At 38.2% G+C, this 24,992-nt stretch overlaps 1 protein-coding gene across 2 annotated transcripts in view; it reads right to left on the minus strand.

Moving 5' to 3' along the window:
• The window catches only part of CLINT1 (clathrin interactor 1), a 64,788-nt gene extending 45,310 nt beyond the window's left edge, over positions 1-19,478 (minus strand). For both annotated transcript variants that reach the window (XM_030834259.2, XM_030834258.2), the window contains exon 1: positions 19,265-19,478. In XM_030834259.2, the coding sequence (XP_030690119.1) occupies positions 19,265-19,305 (41 nt within the window). In that variant the 5' untranslated portion in view covers positions 19,306-19,478. The remainder of the gene's footprint in view (positions 1-19,264) is intronic.
• Between the last annotated feature and the right edge of the window lie 5,514 nt (positions 19,479-24,992).

Here is a 24,992-nt window from a genome sequence, read left to right on the forward strand (position 1 = left end):
ACATCAGTGACAATTTGAGTCCTGAAATAAGTGGCAGACAGTAATGGATTACAATCCACTGAATAAAATGAAAATCCATGAGAGAGGGATGGAGGAAAGAAAAAAAATAACAGCTCTTGCTTAAAGTAAACTGATAACTCTGAAGAGAAGGGGAGGGATGAGCATCACTATTTTTAACCATTATAGTGAAGACTGGCTCAAGCAATCATCTGTAGATGCTAAATCCAGGGGGGAGTCTGATGAGGAGGGGGTCTCAGAGTATCTCCCCACAGATTGCTTATTACTTGCAATTAGATAAATAGTGACTATATGGTAGAGGAGTCAGACAGCACCTTGACTGAGTGACCAAAATTAACATCACTATTGAGCAACATACAGAAATTGTTTTCCCCCTGAAAAGGACACAGCATCACTTAATGTAATTTTCCAGCTCAGAAAACATAACCCGAGGAAGTATCAGCTAAACTTAAATTGAGGAATATTTTATAAAATAACTGGTCTATAACCTTCAAAAGTGCCAGTGTCATTTTTGTTAGGAAAGAAAGGTTAAGGAACTCTTCATTAAAGGAGAGTAAAGAGTCATGACAATTAAATACATGATCCCGGATAGAATCCTGTACTGGAGTGGGATAACTGGCAATATTGGAATATGGGCTACAGGGAGATAAAATTATTGTTTCAACGTTAAATCTTCTGAATCTGCTAACTATATCATAGCCATATGGAGAATAAACCTTGTTCTTAGAAAATACACACTTGAGGCAAAGGGGTCATGTAACCTACTTTCAAATGGATCAGATGAGTGAGTGAGTGAGTGAGTGAGAGAGAGAGAAAGAGAGAGAGAGAGAGAGAGAGAGAGAGAGAGAGAGAGCGTGCGTGCGCAGAGAAATAGAGAGTAGAAAAGGAGGGAAATGACAAGTAATTATGGCAAAATCTTAAAAATTGGTGAATATGGATGAAGGGTATACAGGTATTCTCTTTACTATTCTTAAAACTTTGATTTCAAAATAAAAAGTTATTTAAAAATCTGCCTCACTGCACAACACTGTGAATGTGCTAAACGCTACTGGATTCAACACTTTAAAATGGTTAATTTCATGCTATATGAATCTTAACAGCAATAAAAAACATTTTTTTCCCTAAAACTACCCCTCTAAGTAACACAAATAACTTGGAACAAAGTCAAACTTCATGAAAGGATTGATTGGTTTATTTCTTTTTCATTTCAAGCTGTCATTTTCTTGATTCTATAATTTGGAGAACATTTATTTCAGTGTCAAATTAGGCAGTAACTAGCTTTTTCAAGTGCAGTCATTCCTCCATTAAAGCATCGAAGAGTTTTGATAGAGTGAACACTATACATTATGCTTTTAGATATAGAATGCATCAGTTTTAACGTAAAGGAAGTTTATCACAGTTAAAATGCATTATGAAATTTAGGCTCACCTGACTTTTTATAATTAGTATCATTCTATTTTATAATTAAATTATAGTAAAAAAGAACAATTAGTAGCATAGCATATGCAAATCATTCTTTTGGTACACCAGCTACCACACACACCCCCCAAACCACGTTAACATGTCAAGCAATGTTAAGTACTTATATGAGTAAAAAATCCTCAAGGTTAAACATTTCACACAACTTATAAATAGGCCAATCACACCCTCAAGGACTCTCTTAGGATTATTCTAGTTACAAAGTTCTCATGAAAAACAGTAATCTATTACCATTTTTTTTAATAACAAAAGTTAATAAAAGCTAGCTAAATGTTATATTTAGATACAACAGCAATGTTCTATTTATGACTCTAAATAACTAGGACACCCATTCCCACTTGCTAGAAAAACTTTTAGTTAAATATTTAGCATAACATATTTATTTGAAAATTGCTCTGGAAATACCAGTCATTTCAAATTCAACTGTATATCTTATGACACACGTTAACAATTCAAGCACAAGTTCCTCAAATGCAACTTCTAATAAATTTTGAAAGCGTAAGCTCCTGAGGTCCATATTTTTTTTAAAGTATGGGAATATTATTCCTATTCAACAACCAGAAACAGTCCTTCTCTACTTTAAGCAGCTTCAGACTTGCATTGTTTTGTGTGTAAGTTTAATTGCGAAACAATCTTTCCTATTGCTGACAGTTGCTTAAGGTCACTTGCTCAGGTTACTTAGTAAATCAATTTTTTTTTTCCAAAAAAGAAAGGACAGTGTGATGTTTTTCTTATCAAGAGATGTCATATGTTAAACTGGTTTCAGAAGCAAATCAAATAACCCAGTGTATTAAAAAAAGAGTATAGCATAAGAATTGTTAGCATTATAAATCCCAATTCTAGTTTTTACAGGTATAATAAAAGAGTAGCTACTAAAATAACAGTAAAAATTTTACTGTTAAAGGGGTTTAAAGTTTATTAAAATTATTTGCCAACTTTTAAATTCCTACTCTTTAGAACTAATCTAAGGAATGACAGTTTTTGTTCACCTATATCTTTTAATTTTAGGTTACACCTTTTTAAAGCTATCTCATAATGACCAAACAAAACAAAAGAACAAGAATTTACTGAGAACACAATGGTAAACCTTTTCACAATATATTAACTCATTTAATTCTCTCAACATTCCTGGAAGGTAGACCTTATGCCCATTTCATACAGAAATGCACAAAAAGTCTCTTGACTTATGATGTCTTCCCTCAAATTACTCCTCCCACCCCTCATTTAAAAATAAAACTGAAACCCAAAGAAGTTTGCTCAGCTTGGGCATACTCATAACAAATTATCCTTTAAAATATGTGGCACCCTATTTAAAATACCCTATTAAGGTAAGTTTATTAACTGTATTATGAGACTCCTTCAGGAAAAAAATCTAAAAGAAAGTACTAAAATTACTTAAGCTTAAAAAAAAGCATAAAACCCTTCTAAGAGAATGACAAAATTATGAAACATCCTGCACTGGGACAATATGTGAAAACTACATCTTTGTAGACACAAATGCTTGACGTTGTAGTTTGATCACATCACTTGTAGATGTTTTCACTTCTATGTGATTAAGTTCAGATGCACTTCCAAATATCAAACACTAACTGAAAGTATATAACTAAGAAATCCTATCAATAGAATAATAAAATGAGAAATCGTGCACCTCAGCAGTGATAAGTTTGTAAAACTACCTGTAAGTGAACTCAAATAATTAAAAAATTTTAAATAAAATTTAAAACTTAAAAATATTGTCAGCAATAGTTTTTTTCCATTTTCATCCACGATCGATTAAACTTAGATTTACTCAAATGCATTTCCAAATCCCAAAAACTAGGCTCAATTTTTCTGACATGAAGGAAATTGTTTCCAGAACCTCACTACTAAAATTTTGAAGCCTATATAATTTATTTCCTCTCAAACTCAAACAAACACAAACCACCAAACATCTACACTTTAAATTATTTAATCTGGACTATGTGATTGGGGTAGAAGGGGGACCTCCCTTTGCAACAGAACAGCTTCTTAGACAGTATTCAGTAATGTCATCCTCTGCTTGGAACCATTTGGGAGTAGGTTCTTATCAGTGAGCCCACATCGTTTGACCTGTGTTTAAGATTTTTCACTCCATGTTTGATTCCTTATTTGGCCTTATCTTCCTTTCAGCAAACACATATTTTGAAATACCAGGATCTATCTTTTTCATTAAGCCTTTGCTCTGTCTTAATTGTTCTTTCCATTCTCTGAATTTCTACAGTATATATACCTATACCCCAAATTCAGATATCATATCATCTTATATTATTCTTTTTCATGTGCTTGTCATGTGCATCCACTTCACAGAATCATAAGCTGCTATTGGAACCATAAGGTCTGTCAGTCAGTTTACAGTACTGTACAGTGCTTGTTGTAGATATTTAATAAGCACTCACTGAAAGATCCTTATAAGATATGGCGAAGATTAGTAAGGGTATCAGTAATGTATTTTCAGTTATTATATACCATTTAAACACAACCTATGCCAAAAACATACTCCTTGGATAGGTACATAACGAACTAAGGAAAATTATTCCCAAATTATTCAATCTGAGCATAAGAAAAATTGGGAAAAGTTGTACATAAATCAGGGTAATAAGACATAGCACTACAGGCACAGTTAACTGACCACAATATAAAGATCAAAAAATTGTGTGAACCTTATTAAAGTTGTGGAAGCTGGCTACAGGGGACTAATTCTGAAACACATACTACAGCTCATGACTGTCATGACATTTCTTTTTAGGATTAATTACAGTGAGCAAGTTCATTACAAGAAAAAAAAGATTTCCTTTTTCACCTACAACTGTTTGCTTCTCGATCGTTGAGGGGCATCCTACTTACATTATTCAGAGTATTAAAAGAGGCCAGAAAAATTTTCTTTTATGACTGGTACATATACGGAAGAAAGGAATAAATACTCATTGAATTTGGTTCAGAAGCTTATTATAAACTTTTTTCAAGTAATTTTTAACTTGTTTAAAGCATACACTAGTAATTCACCTCTATTACAGTGAATAATGTCTTGTACAAGTTAGCAAAAACTGTTAAATATATGGTCTGAAAGCAGACACTAGATTTAAATCTAGACTCTATTTTCTAGATGTGTTACTTCGGGCAAGTTTCTGGACTTCTCTGTGGTCATTTTCCTCAACCACAAATTCAGAATAATAATAATGTTGTCACTATTGTTCTTGGCACACGACAAATGCTCAATAACGATTTGTTTTTATTAGAAATATCTGTACTTAAAAGATTTCCTCAGTAATATAAAACTTACCAAATTTAACATACTCATTCAAAAAAATATTTATTGAACACCTACTGTACGTCACACACTGTACTTGGAGTAACTAATATAGCAGTAAACAAAACGAAGTCCCCGCCCTCAACGAGCTTATATCCCAGAGGCAGCAGACGGAACAGATTATAGGATTAAAATTTTTATTTGGCTTCATGAGAAATGAGCCACACTTCAGAAACCCATTCAGTACCAAACTTATAACTATAAACCAAACATATCAAACTAAGGATATTATTTTTAACCATTATGGTTTAACTTCAAGTAAAAAGTTTTAATCATACAATCTTAAGTCACTTTTAAAAATTACAAGTGATGAATATGCACTGTTCTTTAATGATTTGCTAAAACTGCTAAAACTGCATAGAAACAAATAGCAAGAAAAATAAGAAATTGAATTTTAAATATATGTCTTCTTTCTATTATAAAAATAAAAGCTACCTAAGGGAATTCCCTGGCAGGCTAGTGATTAGGACTCCATGCTTTCACTGAGAGGGTCCCATTCAAGCCCTGGTCGGGGAACTAAGATTGCATAAGTCATGTGGCATGGCCAAAAAAAAAAAACCCTATCTGGACGAGAATTTTTTTGAGTGAAACATTTTTAAATGCATACATACACGTTTATCACATAATGGTGAGTTTGTGTGGAAGTTATAAAAAAATTATTTATATTAGAATTAGGTAGAATTTACTCTCCTAAGAATTTCTAAACTAAATACAATTCGTATGTCAAGAGAAGACACTCCAAAATAATTGGCTAACTAGACTTCTCTTAAGTACAAAACACTCTTGGCTATTGTTGCACATTAACAAAATCACTCATATATACTATAGTCATAGTCATGAGGAGCTATCAATACATGGGAATGCATTATGTTATTTTACCTGTATGAAATTACCTGGCTAAAGGGCTCTGGTAAGCCAAAAGAATTTCTTGCCAGTTTGGGAGAGTGTACCGAAAAACTGGAAAGCACACTGCAATGTGCTTTCCTTATATATACTGCTCATCCATTATCAGAGATTGTGAATTGGATATCACATTTTAGAGGATTCTTTTTCTTGATTTTGTTCAGTTTCTTTAAGGATAGACTGTCAACTTCAAATTGCCCTCACAAAATATATCTTTTTATATTGTAGAAGAAATATTTTAGATTAGCAGCATCTTTAAAATCTTGAGAAAATACAAAACAAGCTGAATAAAAATTAGCAGATGGAAATGCAATATGTCCTTCCAAAGACTTTATTCCTTACTTATGTCTTTTGAAAGAGTTATTTCTGTAATATGCTTTACAATATTAAAGGCATTTGTGATTTGGTGAACACAACATAAGGCACATATTACAGATATTTTTATAAGTTCTCCTATACATTGCTTACATGTCTATTGAGGTGAATATACATTGAAAATGATGATTTATGGATTAAGACACAGCTCTTATATACTTGTAAATAATCTACTTTGACATTTTCTTTACTCCTTCAAACACTATATTCCTTTCACTTTTCTCTACACGTTATAAATTGTTATAAATTACTTTTTTAATTATACAATAATGACAGTGTTTCAAGACTTTATTTTATGTCAAGTGCTATGCTAAGTGTTTCACATAAATATAATCCTCACAAGAACCCTGTAAAATAAATACCATCCTATTTTATAGATGGGAAAGTTTAGAGATACTGTCCCAATCCCCAAGATCACTATTTCTTAGTGGTGGACCTAAGATTTCAATCCAGTTCCGATCTCTGAACCACACTTCTTCCCAGATCCAGTAAACATCACATGGAGGTGTCTAAATATAAAAGTGTGTATAGGGCTTCCCTGGTGGCGCAGTGGTTAAGAATCCGCCAGCCAATGCAGGAGACATGGGTTCGAGCCCTGGTCCAGGAAGATCCCACATGCCGCAGAGCAACTAAGCCTGTGTGCCACAACTACTGAGCCTGCAAGCCACAACTACTGAGCCCGCCTGCCACAACTACTGAAGCTCATGGGACTAGAGCCCGTGCTCTGCAACAAGAGAAGCCACCACAATGAGAAGGCTGTGCACCACAATGAAGAGTAGCCCCCGCTCACCACAACTAGAGAAAGCCTGCATGCAGCAACAAAGACCCAAAGCAGCCAAAAAAAATTTAATAAAAAAAGTGTGGATAGCTAGCAAATTACTATAAAAATATATAGATGGGACTTTCCTGGTGGCACAGTCGTTAAGAATCCACCTGCCCCATTGCATCATCATGCCAGCCTTGGCCGCCAGAGGCTCGCCCCGCATTCTGTACCCCTCCCTCCCCCCAGCTTGAATGAGCCACAGCCCCCTAATTAGCTGATCCTTTAACCCCGTCCTGTCTGAGCGAAGAACAGACACCCTCAGGCGACCTACAGGCAGAGGCAGGGCCAAAACCAAAGCTGAACCCCAGGAGCTGTGCGAACTAAGAAGAGAAAGAGAAATTTCTCCCAGCACCCTCAGGAGCAGCGGATTAAATCTCCACAATCAACTTGATGTACCCTGCATCTGTGGAATACCTGAAGAGACAACGAATCATCCCAAATTGAGGAGGTGGACTTTGGGAAAAAGATATATATATATTTTTTCCTTATTCTCTTTCTGTGAGTGTGTATGTGTATGCTTCTTTGTGTGATTTTTGTCTGTACAGCTTTGCTTTTACCATTTGTCCTAGGGTTCTGTCTGTCCATTTTTAAAAATTACTTTTAAATTCTTTTATTTTTAATAATTCTTTTTTATTTTAATAAATTTATTTTATTTATTTTCTTTCTTTTTTCTCCCTTTTCTTCGGAGCCATGTGACTGACAGGGTCTTGGTGCTCCAGCTGGGTGTCAGGCCTGTGTCTCTGAGGTGGAAGGCCAAGTTCAGGACATTGGTCCACCAGAGACCTCCCGGATCCACGTAATATCAAATGGCCAAAGCTCTCCCAGAGATCTCCATCTCAATGCTAAGACCAAGCTGCACTCAACGACAGCAAGCTACAGTGCTGGACACCCTATGCCAAATAACTAGCAAGACAGGAACACAACCCCATCCATTAGCACAGAGGCTGCCTAAAATCATAATAAGGCCACAGACACCCCAAAACACACCACCAGACATAGACCTGCCCACCAGAAAGACAAGATCCAGCCTCATCCACCAGAACACAGGCACTAGTCCCCTCCACCAGGAAGCCTACACAACCCACTGAACCAACCTTAGCCACTGGGGATAGAAACCAAAAACAACGGGAACTACGAACCTGCAGCCTGCGAAAAGGAGACACCAAACACAGTAAGTTAAGCAAAATGAGAAGACAGAAAATCACACAGCAGATGAAGGAGCAAAGTAAAAACTCACCAGACCTGACAAATGAAGAGAAAATAGGCAGTCTACCTGAAAAAGAATTCAGAATAATGATAGTAAAGATGATCCAAAATATTGGAAATAGAATAGAGAAAATACAAGAAACATTTAACAAGGACCTATAAGAACTAAAGAGCAAACAAACAGTGATAAACAACACAATAAATGAAATTAAAAATTCTCTAGAAGGGATCAATAGCAGAATAACTGAGGCAGAAGAACGGATAAGTGACCTGGAAGGTAAAATAGTAGAAATAACTACTGCAGAGCAGAATAAAGAAAAAAGAATGAAAAGAACCGAGGACAGTCTCAGAGACCTCTGGGACAACATTAAACGCACCAACATTTGAATTATAGGGATCCCAGAAGAAGAAGAGAAAAAGAAACGGACTGAGAAAATATTTGAAGAGATTATAGTTGAAAACTTCCCTAGTATGGGAAAGGAAATAGTCAATAAAGTCCAGGAAGCGCAGAGAGTCCCATACAGCAAAAATCCAAGGAGAAGCACGCCAAGGCACATATTAATCAAACTATCAAAAATTAAATACTAAGAAAAAATATTAAAAGCAGCAAGGGAAAAGCAACAAATAACATACAAGGGAATCCCCATAAGGTTAACAGCTGATCTTTCAGCAGAAACTCTGCAAGCCAGAAGGGAATGGCAGGACATATTTAAAGGGATGAAAGTAGAAAACTACAACCAAGATTACTCTACCCAGCAAGGATCTCATTCAGATTTGACGGAGAAATTAAAACTTTTAAAGACAAGCAAAAGCTAAGAGAATTCAGCACCACCAAACCAGCTTTACAACAAATGTCAAAGGAACTTCTCTAGGCAAGAAACACAAGAGAAGAAAAAGACCTACGATAACAAACCCCAAACAATTAAGAAAATGGTAATAAGAACACACATATCAATAACTACCTTAAATGTAAATGGATTAAATGCTCCAACCAAAAGACACAGACTGGCTGAATGGATACAAAAACAAGACCCGTATATATGCCATCTACAAGAGACCCACTTCAGACCTAGGGATACATACAGACTGAAAGTGAGGGGATGCAAAAAGATATTCCATGCAAATGGAAATCAAAAGAAAGCTGCAGTAGCAATTCTCATATCAGACAAAACAGACTTTAAAATAAAGACTATTAGAAGAGACAAAGAAGGACACTACATAATGATCAAGGGATCGATCCAAGAAGAAGATATAACAACGTAAATATTTATGCACCCAACATAGGAGCACCTCAATACATAAGGCAAATGCTAACAGCCATAGAAGGGGAAATCAACAGTAACACAATCATAGTAGGGGACTTTAACACCCCACTTTCACCAATGGACAGATCATCCAAAATGAAAATAAATAAGGAAACACAAGCTTTAAATGATACATTAAACAAGACAGACTTATTTGATGTGTATAGGACATTCCATCCAAAAACAAGAGAATACACTTTCTTCTCAAGTGCTCGTGGAACATTCTCAAGGATAGACCATATCCTGGGTCACAAATCAAGCCTTGGTAAATTTCAGAAAACTACAATAGTATCAATTATCTTTTCTGACCACAATGCTATGAGATTAAATATCAATTACAGGAAAATATCTTTAAAAAATACAAATATATGGAGGCTAAACAATACACTACTTAATAACCAAGAGATCACTGAGGAAATCAAAAAATACCTAGAAATAAATGATAACGAGAACACAACGACCCACAATCTATAGGATGCAACAAATGCAGTACTAAAAGGGAAGTTTATATCAATACATCCTTCCTCAAGAAACAAGAAACATCTCAAATAACCTTACCCCTAAAGCAATTAGAGAAAGAAAAAGTAAAAAAAACCCAAAGTTGGCAGAAGGAAAGAAATCATAAAGATCAGATCAGAAATTAAAATGAAAAAGAAATGAAAGAAGCAATAGCAAAGATAAACAAAACTAAAAGCCGGTTCTTTGAGAAGATAAACAAAATTGATAAACCATTAGCCAGAGTCATCAAGAAAAACAGGAAAAAGACTCAAGTCAATAGAATTAGAAATGTAAACGGAGAAGTAACAACTGACACTGCAGAAATACAAAGGATCATGAGAGATTACTACAAGCAACTATGCCAATAAAATGGACAACCTGGAAGAAATGGACAAATTCTTACAAAAGCACAACCTTCCAAGACTGAACCAGGAAGAAATAGAAAATATAAACAGACCAATCACAAGCACTGAAACTGAGACTCTGATTAAAAATCTTGCAACTAACAAAAGCCCAGGACCAGATGGCTTCACAGGCAAATTATATCAAACATTCAGAGAAGAGCTAACATGTATCCCTCTCAAACTCTTCCAAAATATAACAGAGGGAGGAACACTCCCAAACTCATTCTGTGAGGTCACCATCATCCTGATACCAAAACCAGACAAAGATGTCACAGAGAAAGAAAACTACAGGCCAATATCACTGATTAACATAGATGCAAAAAACCTCAATAAAATACTGAGAAAGAGAATCCAGCAGCACATTAAAAGGATCATACACCATGATCAAGTGGGCCTTATCCCAGGAATGCAAGGATTCTTTAGTATCAACCAATGTGATACACCATATTAACAAATTGAAGGAGAAACACCATATGATCATCTCGATAGATGCAGAAAAAGCTTTTGACAAAATTCAACACCCATTTATGATAAAAACCCTCCAGAAAGTAGGCATAGAGGGAACTTTCCTCAACATATTAAAGGCCATATAAGACAAACTCACTCCAACATCATTCTCAATGGTGAAAAACTGAAACCATTTCCACTAAGATCAGGAACAAGACAAGGTTATCCACTCTCACCACTATTATACAACGTAGTTTTGGAAGTTTTAGGCACAGCAATCAGAGAAGAAAAGGAAATAAAAGGAATCCCAAGCAGAAAAGAAAAAGTAAGTCTGTCACTGTTTGCAGATGACATGATACTATACATAGAGAATCCTAAAGATGCTACCAGAAAACTACTGGAGCTAATCAGTGAATTTGGGAAAGTAGCAGGATACAAAATTAATGCACAGAAATCTCTTGCATTCCTGTACTCTAATGATGAAAAATCTGAAAGAGATATCAAGGAAACACTCCCATTTGCCACTGAAACAAAAAGAATAAGATACCTAGGAATAAACTGACCTAGGGAGACAAAAGACCTGTATGCAGAAAACTATAAGACACTGATGAAAGAAATCAAAGATGACACAAACAGATGGAGAGATATACCATGTTCTTGGAATGAAAGAATCAACATTGTGAAAATGACTATACTACCCAAAGCAATCTACAGATTCAATGCAATCCCTATCAAACTACCACTGGTATTTTTCACAGAACTAGAACAAAAAATTTCATAATTTGTATGGAAACACAAAAGACTCCGAATAGTCAAAGCAATCTTGAGAAAGAAAAACGGAGCTGGAGGAATCAGACTCCTTGACTTCAGACTATACTACAAAGCTACAGTAATCAAGACAGTATGGTACTGGCACAAAAACAGAAATATAGATCAATGGAACAGGACAGAAAGCCCAGAGATAAACTCACACACATATAGTCACCTTATTTTTGATAAAGGAGGCAAGAACATATAATGCAGAAAAAGCGTCTTCAATAAGTGGTGCTGGGAAAACTGGACAGGTACATGTAAAAGAATGAAATAAGAACACTCCCTAGTACCATACACAATAGTAAACTCAAAATGGATTAAAGACTAAATGTAAGACCAGACACTATCAAACTCTTCGAGGAAAACATAGGCAGAACACTCTATGACATAAATCACAGCAAGATCCTTTCGGACCCACCTCCTAGAGAAATGGAAATAAAACCAAAAATAAACAAATGGAACCTAATGAAACTTAAAAACTTTTGCACAGCAAAGGAAACCATAAACAAGACCAAAAGACAACTCTCAGAATGGGAGAAAATATTTGGAAATGAAGCAACTGACAAAGGATTAATCTCCAAAATTTACAAGCAGCTCATGCAGTTCAATGTCAAAAAAACAACCAACCCAATCCAAAAATGGGCAGAAGAGCCAAACAGACATTTCTCCAAAGCAGATGTACAGATTGCCAACAAACATATGAAAGAAAGCTCAATATCGCTAATCGTTAGAGAAATGCAAATCAAAACTACAATGAGGTATCACCTCACACCAGTCAGAATGGCCATCATCAAAAAATCTAGAAACAATAAATGCTGGAGAGGGTGTGGAGAAAAGGGAACCATCCTGCACTGTTGGTGGGAATGTAAATTGATACAGCCACTATGGAGAACAGTATGGAGGTTCCTCAAAAAACTAAAAATAGAACTACCATAGGACCCAGCAATCCCACTACTGGGCATATACCCTGAGAAAACCATAATTCAAAAAGAGTCATGTACCACAATGTTCATTGCAGCTCTGTTTACAACAGCCAGGACATGGAAGTAACCTAAGTGTCCATCGACAGATGAATGGATAAAGAAGATATGGCACATATATACAATGGAATATTACTCAGCCATAAAAAGAAACAAAATTGAGTTTTTTGTAGTGAGGTGGATGGACCTAAAGTCTGTCATACAGAGTGAAGTCAGTCAGAAGGAGAAAAACAAATACCGTATGCTAACACATATATATGGAATCTAAGAAAAAAAAGGTAATGAAGAACCCAGAGGCAGGACAGGAATAAAGATGCAGACGTTGAGGATGGACTTGAGGACATGGGGAGAGGGAAGGGTAAGCTGGGACAAAGTGAGAGAGTGGCATGGACTTACAAATACTACCAAATGTAAAACAGATAGCTAGTGGGAAGCAGCTGCATAGCACAGGGAGATCAGCTGGGCACTTTGTGACCACCTAGAGGGGTGGTATAGGGAGGGTGGGAAGGAGACGCAAGAGGGAGGAGATATGGGGATATATGTATAGGTGATTCACTTTGTTATAAAGCAGAAACTAACACACCATTGTAAAGCAATTATACTCCAATAAAGATGTTAAAAAAAAAAATTAGTAGAGGGCTTCCCTGGTGGCGCAGTGGTAGAGAGTCCTCCTGCCGATGCAGGGGACACGGGTTCGTGCCCAGTCTGGGAGGATCCCACATGCTGCGGAGTGGCTGGGCCTGTGAGCCATGGCCGCTGAGCCCGTGCATCCGGAGCCTGTGCTCTGCAATGGGAGAGGCCACAACAGTGAGAGGCCCGCGTACCGCAAAAAAAAAAAATTAGTAGAAAAGAAGGAAAAGAATAAAGAACACTGTCACCAGTCAGAAAAAAAAAAAAAAGAATCCACCTGCCAATGCGGGCCACACGGGTTCAAGCCCTGGTCCGAGAAGATTCCACATGCTGCAGAACAACTAAGCCCCAGTGCCACAACTCCTGAGCCTGTGCTCTAGAGCCCACAAGCCACAACTACTGAGCCTGTGTGCCACAACTACTGAAGCTCGCGCGTCTAGAGCCCGTGCTCTGTAATATGAGAATCCACTGCAATGAGAAGTCCGCGCGCAGCAAAAAAGCCCCAATTCAGCCAAAAATAAATAAATAAATATATTTAAAAATATATATATATATATGCACACAATCACATAATTAGACTAAACAATGAAAGCTCATATGCAGTGACACGTTAGGAAAAAAAAAGAATAAACAGTTAAATACATTGTCCCAGAATGTTAAGTAATGTCAGCTGAGACTAAAGAGAGCTAAATCTTTATACATAAGACCCATTACAAGTACTAAAAATGTACTTTGAATCTATGAAGTAGTCTTGCTGACCCCCAAATTGGAACTTGAATTTATCAAGTGAGTAGATAAAATCACCAAATTGCAGGAAATACAGAGGTTAGAAAAACACTTTAAAAACCCTATGGGATCCAATTAGCAAAAACCAAACTGAGGAAAGTACAAAAAACTGTTTCTTTAACACGTAAACCTTAAGAGGGAAAAAAAGAAGACAGAGATTGAGCCTACACATTAAAAGAATCAAGAGATATACCCACCAACTCAGAAACATCAAAGAGGAATCATGAGGCAAATGAGAAACAAATGCTGACTGGGCATTTGATATTAAGTAATCATCCTTTTTAAAAGGTGTGATAATGGTATTATGGTTATGATAAAAAAAGTTGACTCTTTACTTTTTGTAGATTGATATACTTATAGATGAAATGATACAGTGTGAGGAATTTGCTTCAAAATAATACGGAGTGGGGGTAGGAGGCAGAGGCACAGATAAAGCAAGACTAGTCAGACTGTTGAAGTTAGGTCTGTGTACACAGAGGTTCATTACAACAGTCCCTCCAGTTTTGGATATATTTGAAATCTTCCATAATAAAAGCCAAAAAGTAAATTCCAACCAGACAGATCTAAATATTAAACAATAAAATTTCTTCAAAACTAAAAAAGTTATTTAAGCTGCCTATACTCTTCCTTTTTTTCTTAAAGGAAATATTAAATAAACATTGGAAATAAGTAAGAAAATAATACAAGAGCATAGAAAAAGGTTCAACTGTGGAGTCATACTGTAAAACCTAGGAGTGAGTACTATTAAGTGGTACTTAAAATTAAAAAGGCCAAATACTTTGAGTGGATGCATAGTAAACAAATGAAAAACTACTTGAAAACAGGAAGGGCACAGGAAAATGTAAGAGGCAGCTAAGAGCTTTTTAAAAGCACCTTGGCAATGGTACTAAACAGACTAATTTGAACTACAGAAAATCACTCCTAAGAAATGCTGGCAAAGATAAAATCATCTTTCTTTGCAATTAAATTCTTAATATCTACTTGTGTCCAGTTACTAGAAGAGAGGAAGGAAGGATAATGAATTTACTGTTTCAGCAATAACAACTGGTTTAAAGAAAAGTTGATAGGGGGAAACTAGAAAGCTGAAAATCACCTTTGTTTTCAAGTTCTAAGAAGCAAACTGAACAGAGATTTACTGGTAAGATACGGAAATAGGGGGAACACATCCGAGGACTGAAGTGGAAAACCAATGATAAGTTCAAGTGCACCAATTTGCAGTGGCAAATTTCTTGAAGGCAGGTATTGTATTTTTCAAGTTCAGAAAATACAGTACTATTCCAAGAAATAATAAATGTATTATCTGTTGAAATAACTGAATGAAATATTTTCTGTAAAGCAAAGGGTCCTCCCTCTGGAGTCAGCTAGACTAGATCAGTAGTTTCCACAATTCTATTACATTATGTGACCATTTAGAAACTAAAATCATGCAAATAACACCAAAAAAATCAACTTATGGGGGGAAAAAATGCAAGCTATGCTTAAGAGAATAACTTAAAATGAAGTATCTATAGCAGTTGCCTTAGGACCTTGGCCAGCCCTGTTTGAATCACTATCATAAAAAAAACAGGGGCCACTGATGAAATAGATTTACTGTTAATACTACTCCCTGCATGAAAGAGAAGGATTGGCTGGGCTTGAACAGTAAGTAGCAGTTTGATTGACCACTACCAGGTTACCTTCACTGCATTTCCAAAATCTGAAGAAAAAAGACAACAGAACTGTAGCAATTTATACGATAAATTTATACAATAAACAGGATAACAATTACAATATACAAAATTGTATATTGTATACAATATACAATATATATACAGTATATGTATATATATACAATATACAATAAATGTATATATATACAATATACAATAAACAATATACAAAAACAGGATAACAAAATATAAAAGTGTTCAATTTTATTACAGCCTCAAATAAAGGGAGGCAGGTCAAAGGATGACAATGGTCAAGCTTTTCCCAGTTGGTGGGAGTGGTGCCACTTATCCTCTCCTGCCACAGCTCTCTTTAATGCAACTCGAGTACAAGTGGGAGGAAACTGGCACTCCAAGCTCTGGCTGGCCTATGGTTTTATCTGCTTTTCCTCAGTTCCACAATGTTCTGCAAAACAGAGCCATTTAATACCACCAGCAGGTGCAACAACTGTGGAAAATACCTCCCCAACCTTCCATAAAATCTCAAAAGCCAGTATTTGAAATATATCATTATACTTAAGAACTGCCACCATGCTGGATCTAACAGTAGCTCCAGAGGACACATTTTGAAAGACCACATTTTTCTTTCTGAAGTAAACCTTAATGGGTAGGGATATATGCTAAATGAAAGTCCTAATTTTCCAGAGTCATGGGTTGCACTTATTTACTGCATAAAGCATTTAAATATAACATTTATTGATTGCCACATTTAAACAAAATTCCTTTTTCAGCTGAAACTGTCTCTGGAGGATAATGACTTCCTAAAATTTATCTACTCTTATGAAATACCTGCTGTTTCTTTGCCCCCTGATAGAAATTCATGCCTCCAATATGCCAGTTGGCATATTGGCATATTGTTGGCAAAAGTCTTACTCTAGCCCAATCCCATCAATTTAAAGATAAGGAATCCAAGGTCTAGAGAGTCATATGAGTCTGCCTCAGATCAGACATACGGCTAATTTAAAAGGCAGTATCAGAATCTGAACCCAGGTCTCCTAAACCTCTAGCCAGTGCTCTATCATATAAAGCCTCATTTCTATTCAACAAAGCTCTCAGAGCAGTCCTTAGTCACTTCATTGTTTCCTCATTTGCAAGTTTCCTCATCACCTTATCCCCTTGATAATCAGAACAGCAGTTCTATGGATCTGCTTCACCTTCATTATGGCAATTTAAGGTGAAGAGTCTAAATGCACACAGTACCACAGGTACTGGTTCTGTAAAATGCTTTCATTTGGGGGGAACAATTTCTTCTCTCCTGCCAGTGAAAGATGAAAATTAAATTCTGAGTATTCATCAGTAAAATAACCTCATGTTGTAATCCTAATATCATGTGTCAGACACCCACGAAATCTATAAAAAGTCCTTGGTGGCAACGTTCTTACATGTTCTTGAATAACTTGGTTCAAGTCTCCATTCTAAATTGGGTAGTAAAAAGGAAGAGAGAAGTTATTTTTCAACAGCAGCTCTTCCATTAGATTGACTTGCTAACTATTTATGTGACAAATTTAACCTGAAGCACTTGAAAATTAGTAACAAAGGTGTTAAAAACAATATGAAATGAACAATTAAAGCAGAAATATTGCCTTGATTTGTCTCCTGAAAAATGTACAGTCTCTTCAAATTTTTGAGTACTACAGATTTAGTCCCCTAAGATAAGAACGTGTTTTTTTAGTGGTTTTTCTTCCACTGTCCTCTGGCTAAGAAATAAAGAGATAGTTTTGTAGAGGCTTTTGGATTTTTAAAGACTATTTAAGCTGGTATCCTAGACTTACACCAAATATTAAAAAACCAACGAACCTGGATCTGAAAAAATAAGCAACATGATTTTATTTTATCTTTGGAAAGCAAAGGTTATATAAATAGCAAAACAAACCTAAAATAAAGGACTGAGAACTTAACGGTCAAATAAATAGTTGATAAAGCAAAATCACCAAATCACTTTCCAAACGTGGAGCTTCTCTCTTAATGAAGTTTAATCTTACTCTTGATGCAGAACATCTGCTATAGTTATGAAAAGCATACTGATCTAAACCTACTGTATTAAGGGCTTTATATGCTATCTAAGTCCTTAGCCCTTAATTCTCACAACAACACTCTAAGTATCTATCATTATTTTCATACTGCACCTGAGAAAACTGGGGCACTTCAAGGTTAAGTAATCTGCCAAGGTTACAGAGCTTGAATCCAGCTCTGCAGGTTCACAAACCTGTGCTCCTTAGGCACTCTACTCCCTTCTTGGTAGCACAGAAAACTTGAAAATATGGTCAGACTCTAAATTCTATCTGACGTATTACCCAAGCCACTGTGAATTTTTTTCTTATTGAAGTATAGTTGATTTATAATATTAGCTTCGGGTGTACAACAGCAATTAGATATTTTCATATATTATACTCTGTTGAAAGTTACTATAAAATATTGGCTATATTCCCTGTGCTGTACATTACATCCTTGGATCTAATTTATTTTATACCTAGTAGTTTGTATCTCTTAATGAATTATTTTTTCTGGGGTCAAGAAAGCCTCAAGAATTTGCCATCTACACTTCCTGATTTTAGGTTGGGTGAGTGGCACAAATGAAATGTTTTTGTCACCACACGTTGTATCGTCACTAAAACCCGAGAGGAAGGGGAAAATTCTTAAACTTTATTTCCTGCTGGCCTAGCAGACCTTACTTAACCACTGTTATATCTATCTGATACACTCAATTAAGTGTAAGATACTAAAGTTACGACTTAAATCTTAAAGAAAATCAACTATAAATTAGTCATTTTACCTGTCAGGGAAGTTAAAAGTAGATCAACAGGATATAAACCTGGGTTGTTTCCTTCTTTAGGGGAAATTTCTTGTTAATTCAATGACTTCTTAATTAAACCAAATGGAACAAGTGGCCCTCCAAAAATGAAGTGTAGTGGAAAAGGAAACAGAGGAAAAGAATCACAGTAAGCTATGTGGTGATCTACTCTCACTGATGTTAGAAAAGCGAAGGATGAGTCTCCTCTTGAGCAACTTCACTCTGACCACAGTGGCCACTTGTTACACCTACCACCCACTCCAACACTTCAGGTTCATTAGGAATGAAAAGAAACCCAGCAAGGTAAAGAACACCTCCCGACCAGGCCTAAGGTCTCTGCACCACACTCTGAGGTGCACAGAGAGCCAGTGAAGTGAGTCCTCCACCCACAAGCTTTCGCTGCTGCCCAGGTGTCAAAGCCCAAAGCCTGGGGCCAAGACAGCTCTCCGGCCAGGGCACTGACCCATCTCTAGACAACCCCGCCCCCTCCCCGACCAAAGTGTCTGTGCCTAGAAGGGTGGGGGTAGGGGCAGGGTGAGGACGGCCTGCATAGGAGAGAAGGGGGCTAAGAGGATGTTTCGAACGAGGAAGGGTCCCTTCCCAGACTGGCGGTTCGGGACGCGGCCCGGGGCCGAGGAGACAGCCGGACGCCGCCATGATGGGGCCGGCCGAGACGGGGGGCGTGACGCGGGAGGCCCCGCGCGCAGACCCGGCTCCCCTTTCCCCCCGCCCCTCCCCCGCGTGGGCCTCGGCCACAACTGACCCCAGATACTCACGCTTTGTCCACCAGCTCCCGCACCTTCCACATGTTCAACATCGTGCCCCGAGCGGGCTGAGCCGCCACCTCCCTTTCCTGTTCCCCACGGACCCCAGAACCCTTCCGCGCCGGGACAGATCCAGGCCGGGGTCGCCGCCGCCTCAAACTCCCCCAGTCAGCGCCTTATCGTGCCACAGCCGCGGCGCCGCCAGTGACACGTCGAGACGCGGGGACAGAGGCTCTGCGTGGAGCGGAAGTGCCCGACTTTCCTCCCGCTGCGCGCGGGGCACGCTGGGACTTGTAGTTCTTTCACCGCGCCAAGCGGGCCAGTCAAGCTGAGAGAGTTCCTGAGGTAAGATTAGTAGGGCTCCTCTTAAGCTCTCGGGGTTCTCCGCACCCCTCCCCAGCCCCCGACCCACAGAACCGGAAACTTTAGGGGTGAGGTCGGCAGTCTGTGCCTTAACAAATCCTCCATGCTCACATTTCAGAACCACCGGTATAGAATCTCGTCACACAAACTTGTTTTTCCAATATAAAGCATTATTATGTTATTAATAATGATTACATATAAGGAAGTGTGATTGGTATATGTATTCCTCATTGACAGAAGCAACGCTGAATTTGGTTCCAAATGTCCAAATATACTTCCTTCCCAGGGCTTTAGTTTACATCCTTGTAAATTGAAGAGATTGTATTTTAAAACCTATCCCACTCTAATTCTGTGTTACGGGGCTCTTATATTTAGACAGCTATTTGATATCCTTGTTAAATACTGTATTATAAAGCTCGGAAATTCCGTTCATACTCCCTGGGAAACTGTATAAAAACAGCAGTACAACACTATGACAGGCCCAAGAACTTGGCAGGTGTATATTCTTAAAGCGTAAGTATACATCCACACTGCATTCATTGTTTTATTTAAATGGTTGTTGTCATTTTATTTTTAACTTACTCATTTTTGACAGTGTTCATGTTAAAGCCACAAGCAACCTTAAAGTTCATTTGGTCCAACTGCTTAAATTTTATAGTTTTTTTCATTCTACAAATTTTTACAGAGCATTTTCTATGTGCCAGGAGTGAGGAATACAGCTGGGAAGAAGACAGACAAGGCCTCAGCTCTCTTGGATCTTAAAGGTCCTCTGGAGGAAAACATAGTAATCAAGGGAACATTTACGATAATTGCAGATAGAAAGTGCTTGAAGAAAACAGAAGATAATGTTATGAAGAATGATGTTAGAGGAAAATAACATTAGGGAGTATTTAGGGCCTCTTTGAGGACTTTTTTTTTTTTTTTTTGGCATGAAGGATCTTAGTTCCCCAACCTGGGATTGAACCCGTGCCCTCTGCAGTGGAAGCCTGGAGTCATAACCACTGGACGGCCAGGGAATTTCCCTGATGACATTTTATTTAAGCTGAAACTTGAATGATAAAAAGGAGCTGGCAAAAAACAAACAAACAAACAAAACAAACAACTGCAAGAAAAGAATTCCTGGTGAAGGGAACAGATGATGACTCTGATTCACAAAGGAGACCTGAAATTGATTGCTGCTAGTCATGAAGCTAGGTAACAATGATCTCAAATCAAGAATCTAGAACATGTGACCCCTTAGTTAGTTCTTCAGGTCAAATCACCCCTTCATATTTCATCCACTTAATAACTGGAAGCAGCTCTGAAAAAGGGTTTCAGTAAGACTTCCGGGATTTCAACAAGACAAGCAAGTTGAAAGAATTGCCAGGCAGAAAAGTACAAAAAGCAGAAATCAGGACAAAGCTATCTGAGAGCTTTGTCAAGATAGGATTGCTCAGGCAGACAGAAGTAAAGTGAGTTGGAGAGTGGGTGGGGAGGGGCAGGTAAAGAGATAGGCAGAGAAATGGGGCTTTCGAATGAGAAGTTTGTGTTTCGTGTTGAAAGGACTGTCCAGCTCAAGATTCAAAGGGTGGAATGTGGCCTGGGGAGATAAGAAAGGGAAACTGCTTCCCATAAATAAGAGCTCAGCAAGTTAACTTTCAAACAAGCGGGTTCAGGGTACACCAGCAGAATGGGCCTGGCATAAAAATAACCACCTTCCCTGCCCTCGGCCTGTTTGCACATTCATAGTAATTCATAGTCAGCTTCACCAGAGTTACCCAGAGAGTACAATACTGTTATCTACTTTGCCTGATCCAACAAGTTTGAAAGTGTCTAGATTTATTCCAGAGTCGTCACCTGTGGTGTTTTCACAGTTGACCAATGCCATCTAGAATATAACACAAAAAACCTGCCTGTCTACCTTTGATTTAAGAGAGCCCTTAATGGACTCAGAAGAGCCAGACAAGGAGAGTTTGTTAAAAAGTGCTCTGGTCTCTAAAGACTAATCATTTGCATTTTAACAAAGTGTTCCATTTTTACCCTTTATCTTGCAAGTTTGGGAGCAGTTTCCATAGTAACTTCTTTGTGGCAATTTAAATGTGTCCACAGAAAAATAAACAAGAAAAAGTCCCACCTACCCCTCTTCAGGAAAACATATTTTTCACTAAATGGGCTTTTAGTAAGGCCAAACCAACACAAGGTTTGAAAGCAAATGTACTCAGCAGTGTTATTTATGTGACAGGAGCAATTGTAAACACTGCTTCTCTCCTATGACTGGCTCCTTGGTGTTTCCTCCAGAGGAGTTTGATTCCTAGTACAGGGCTGTGGCAGCCATGGGAAGGCTCCGGCCAGATCTATCTTTAAGAGAACCAGTTGAGAGGAGCGTGGATGACCAGCAGCTCCGACAGCCACTTCTTGGGGATCAGCCACAGCATTTATGCCAAGGCTGTGCTGTCACTGGGCTGCTCCCAAGCAATGACTGAGCAAGGTGTTCTGGAGTGAGGCTGTTTCTGCCCAAAGCAGGACTCCTCTGCTGGGCCAGCATTGCCTTGGGCTCCCCACTGACCTGGCCCACATTTCCTCGGAGCTTTGCTGCAACTGGACAGATTCTCTTCCAACCCAATCTTCCTTCTCCTTTCTCTCTTGACAGAACTTCCTTGTAGTCTGAAACTCTTCCCACATACTCCTGTTCCTTCTTCCACTTATCCTTCAATAAATCTCTTATACTTCTAATTCCATCTTGGCTTTTGCTTCTTGCAGTATCCAAACTGACACAAGAGGCAAACGGTTGTACCTTGGTTTCAGTATTTGGCCCAGCGAGGGCTGTTTCTGATCACACCTAACTATTCCTCTCTAGAAGTCAGGATACTTGGTTTCGAATCATATTATGAGGGTCGCCACAAGAGCTATGCAGATTGTATATTGCACGACCCCAGGACCATTTATGTGGACTACCATGAACTGTCAGACAATTAACCACAGGCAGGAAGTATAAAGTAGTGGTTAAAAAGTGCAGATTTTGGACTCAGACAAACCTAGACCCAAATTCTGTATCTGCTATTTCAGTAGCTTGGCCATTCTGAATAAGTTAATTAAACCAGTATAGCATAGTGGTTGTGAACTGGGACGCTGGAGCCAGATTGCCTGGGTTTGAATCTTAGTGTTGCTGCTTACTAGCTATGTGACCTTGGGGAAATTATTTGACATCTCCGTGACTCAGTTTTCTTATCATAATGGGGATAACAGAAACCTACCTTAAAAGCTTTTTCAGACAATTAAGCTAATGTTTAAAAAGAACTTAGAATAGAATCTAACACAAAATAAACACTCAGTAAATGTTAGTAACCTTGCTGCTACTACTGCTGCTGCTAGTAATTGTATTAATCTGTAAAATTTATTCAATATTGCAAGTATTTAGTAAGCTCCTACTATGTTGCAGGCACTGTGCTAGGTGGTAAGGAGGTAGATGTATAATTGTAGATAAAACAGACACAGTAAACAAGCAAATAGATATGGTAAACATACTAAATTCAAAGTGATGTGCTGAGGATTGAATGAAGTAATACATATAACTCATTTCACATTGAGTCCTGCATGTAGTAAGTGCTCACTAAATTCTACCTCATCATTATTATCAAATCCCTTATGTGGATCTCAGCTTTTATCCTTATAAGGTGAGGGGTTGGTCTATCAGAATATCCTAAACCTAGCCATACATCAGAAATCCCTGCACATCTTTCAAAATTTCAGATTCTCTTTCTTAACCTTTGAGTTATTGACTCAGTAGATGTATTAATCCCTATACTTTCGGTCACAGATGATAGAAACTCTCAAAACTAGCTTAAGCAAAGCAAGAGAATTTGTTGACCCAGGAGACAGAGGAGTTCAGAGATAGAACTTGCCTCAGGAACTTAGCAGATATGGTCAGAACTCTCTCTGATTTTCATTTTCCTTCATTGCAGATAAGTTTCTTCTAGTTGGCAGGAAATAGGGCTACTACTGTGTGGAGAGTGGGTTGCATTTTTTTCGATTAGGCAACCAGTGGGAAAGGGACACTTTAATCTTTCCTCCACTGAGTCTGATAGCACTGGGAATGACTGAGTAGCCCAGTTTGGTTCATGTACCTATCTTGGGGCCATGCATTATGGAATTGCTAGTCCTAGGAGAACCATGTAGACTGGGGAAAGAAAAGTTCTCTGAAGAAACGCTGAAGAAAGCCATGCCTCGACAGACAAAAGCAATAGTTATTTACTACTGCAGGTCTAAGGTACGGTCTAGAAATCTGTATTTTAAAAAACCTCTTAAGTGATTTTGCCAGGACTTGGGATGCCTTGGGTTAGATGACACAAGGTTCTTTCTAGCTCTGACTTTTTTTTTTTTTTTTTTTTGGTCCACATCACACAGAAGTTGGGTTGTGGAGAGCAAAAGAGAAAAGAGTGCCATGGGGATAATTGAAAAGAAAAAGAAGCGATGAAGAAGTAAGGAGTTAAGTGGAGCCGCAGCACTGTGCAGCAGGTAAGCTGGTAGGAGGGCATGCCCTCCCTAACTCTCTGTTCTGCTGACAGTTGGGCTCTTCTTGGCTGAAATTCAGTCTCCTTTCAGGGCTGTTAGAGGGCTTGGGTGAACCTATTCAGAGAGCCTGGAAGGTTCTCTAAAGGGCTAACACATTCCAAGTCCTTCTGCAAGAATGCGCAGGTGCTGGCAGTAGGTGAGATGGAGGCAGAAGTGCTCTTGGAATCATTTTTCTGCCTCCTGGAATGCTCTCCCTCCTTCTGTCCCCTGACCACAGGGGAGCCCAGAGTAGATGTGCTGCTCCCAGTGGCTGGGCCTCTGAAAGCTCTATTCACAGGAATCCAAGTTGCCGTCAGTGAAGCAACTAGGCAGCCTGTGACTGTGGGAACTGATCCTGCTTTGTCAAGTGAGATTCAGGGCTGAATTGGGTGGATGTCAGAAAGGATGGGCTGGCTGGTTTCTGAGGCAAGGTCTTTCTGCATAAGGGCAAGCGTCCTGGAAAAGCCCCTAGGTGTTCAGAGTTCACAGGAGGCTTTGCTGGTCCTTGAACTCTTTATCAGTTCATTAAAAGAATTGTGCTGTAGTGGAAGAGCTCACTGCAGTGGACATCAAAAGAGTCTGACTGAGAGACCACTGTTCTTTAATAAACAGAATGAATGTGGGTAAAGACTGGAGGTGAGGGGAGAGGTCAGTCAGCGCAAGACATGCTTTTCTGGTAGGAAAGAGTTGACGTTCAGTGTTTATAGAGCATCTGCAATGTGCAGTGAGGTTAAATAGTTGACTAAAACCTGTTGTTACCCAAGGGGCTTATAGTCTAATATGGAAGATAGACTTATAAACAAACAAGCAAAAACCAGAGGGAGATGTTTAATGTGGGGGTGGTGGG

This window comes from Globicephala melas, chromosome 3 (genome assembly GCF_963455315.2).
Source record: "Globicephala melas chromosome 3, mGloMel1.2, whole genome shotgun sequence".
In the NCBI taxonomy this organism is placed as follows: Eukaryota; Metazoa; Chordata; class Mammalia; order Artiodactyla; family Delphinidae; genus Globicephala; species Globicephala melas.